We start from the raw sequence: 1,223 nt of genomic DNA, 5'->3' as shown, positions 1-1,223 counted from the left end.
GGGATAGTCTTTTTTTTTTTAAGTCTCTAAGCTTTATTGATACTTGGTTGGTTTTACATTTCACAATGCATTCCATAGACTTACTTCCGGTATAGCTTAAACCACAATTGTATAAATCTTAATTTGCAATTTCTTGCATAACAATGTTTGATATTTCAAAACAACATTTTTTTCAGCATTAGATTCAGTCCCTAGATACCAAGTGTGTGATTAAACCTACTACAGTAGGTTTAAACAATGAAGTGTATGTTGTGGACTTTCTTTGGCATGGAATTGTTTTTTATGTTGAAAATGGTTTTTAGTGTTCCTAGAAATATAATTTCTTTTTCTAGCTTATATGATTTAGAGCTACTCATAGAACCATCAACTCTGAAATATCAAGCACTATGGGGCAGCTGAAAGGTTTAAGCTCTGTGAAACACTATATACATTTATATATATTGGCAATTAATAAAACAGGAAAATCGGCTTTCTGTCCAACATCTTAGCTTGGAGGCGGCAGCACCAGGAGTTCCTTGAAGCCTCACCATGCCGCCCAAGGACGATAAGAAGAAGAAAGATGCCGGAAAATCGGCCAAGAAGGACAAAGATCCCGTGAACAAGTCTGGGGGCAAAGCTAAGAAGAAGAAGTGGTCCAAGGGAAAAGTTCGAGACAAGCTCAACAATCTGGTTCTGTTTGACAAAGCAACATACGACAAACTCTGCAAGGAGGTCCCCAACTATAAACTCATCACCCCTGCAGTAGTCTCAGAGAGACTGAAGATCCGGGGTTCTCTAGCCCGAGCAGCCCTCCAGGAACTGCTTAGTAAAGGTCTGATTAAGCTGGTTTCCAAACACAGAGCACAAGTGATATATACCAGGAACACCAAGGGTGGAGATGCTCCAGCTGCTGAAGATGCATAAAATGGTTCAACATTTTTGTGTATATTTTCAAAAATAAACTAAAATTGGACTAAAAAAAAAAAAACAGGAAAATCGAAATACAGCTAGACTCACACCAAGAAGGCAAATTTTCTCCTTCTTGCTTTAGTTTTATGATCTTTTCTAAATATTTCATTCTACACAGACCATACAAAGAGCACAAACTGTGAAAGGATTCTTCTGTCAGTTCCACCTGCCATACACCTTCTTGAAACACAGCAAGACTACCTTCAAATGAAGCATGATGTACGGGAAAGCAGGATGGTCTTTTGCCTTTCTTTATATCTCTAGTACTTAGTACA

At 38.1% G+C, this 1,223-nt stretch overlaps 1 protein-coding gene across 1 annotated transcript; it reads left to right on the top strand.

Annotated features, from left to right (window-relative positions):
- Positions 1–472: 472 nt before the first annotated feature.
- LOC118851697 (40S ribosomal protein S25) lies at positions 473–953 on the top strand. The gene has a single exon (XM_036761212.1). It carries the CDS (start codon positions 529–531, stop codon positions 901–903), a length of 375 nt encoding a protein of 124 aa, XP_036617107.1. The 5' UTR covers positions 473–528; the 3' UTR covers positions 904–953.
- Positions 954–1,223: the final 270 nt, after the last annotated feature.

Source organism: Trichosurus vulpecula, chromosome 5 (genome assembly GCF_011100635.1).
Source record: "Trichosurus vulpecula isolate mTriVul1 chromosome 5, mTriVul1.pri, whole genome shotgun sequence".
Taxonomy (NCBI): domain Eukaryota; kingdom Metazoa; phylum Chordata; class Mammalia; order Diprotodontia; family Phalangeridae; genus Trichosurus; species Trichosurus vulpecula.
The sequence above is the reverse complement of the archived record's forward strand: the minus strand, read 5'-3'. Positions and strand labels throughout refer to the sequence as shown.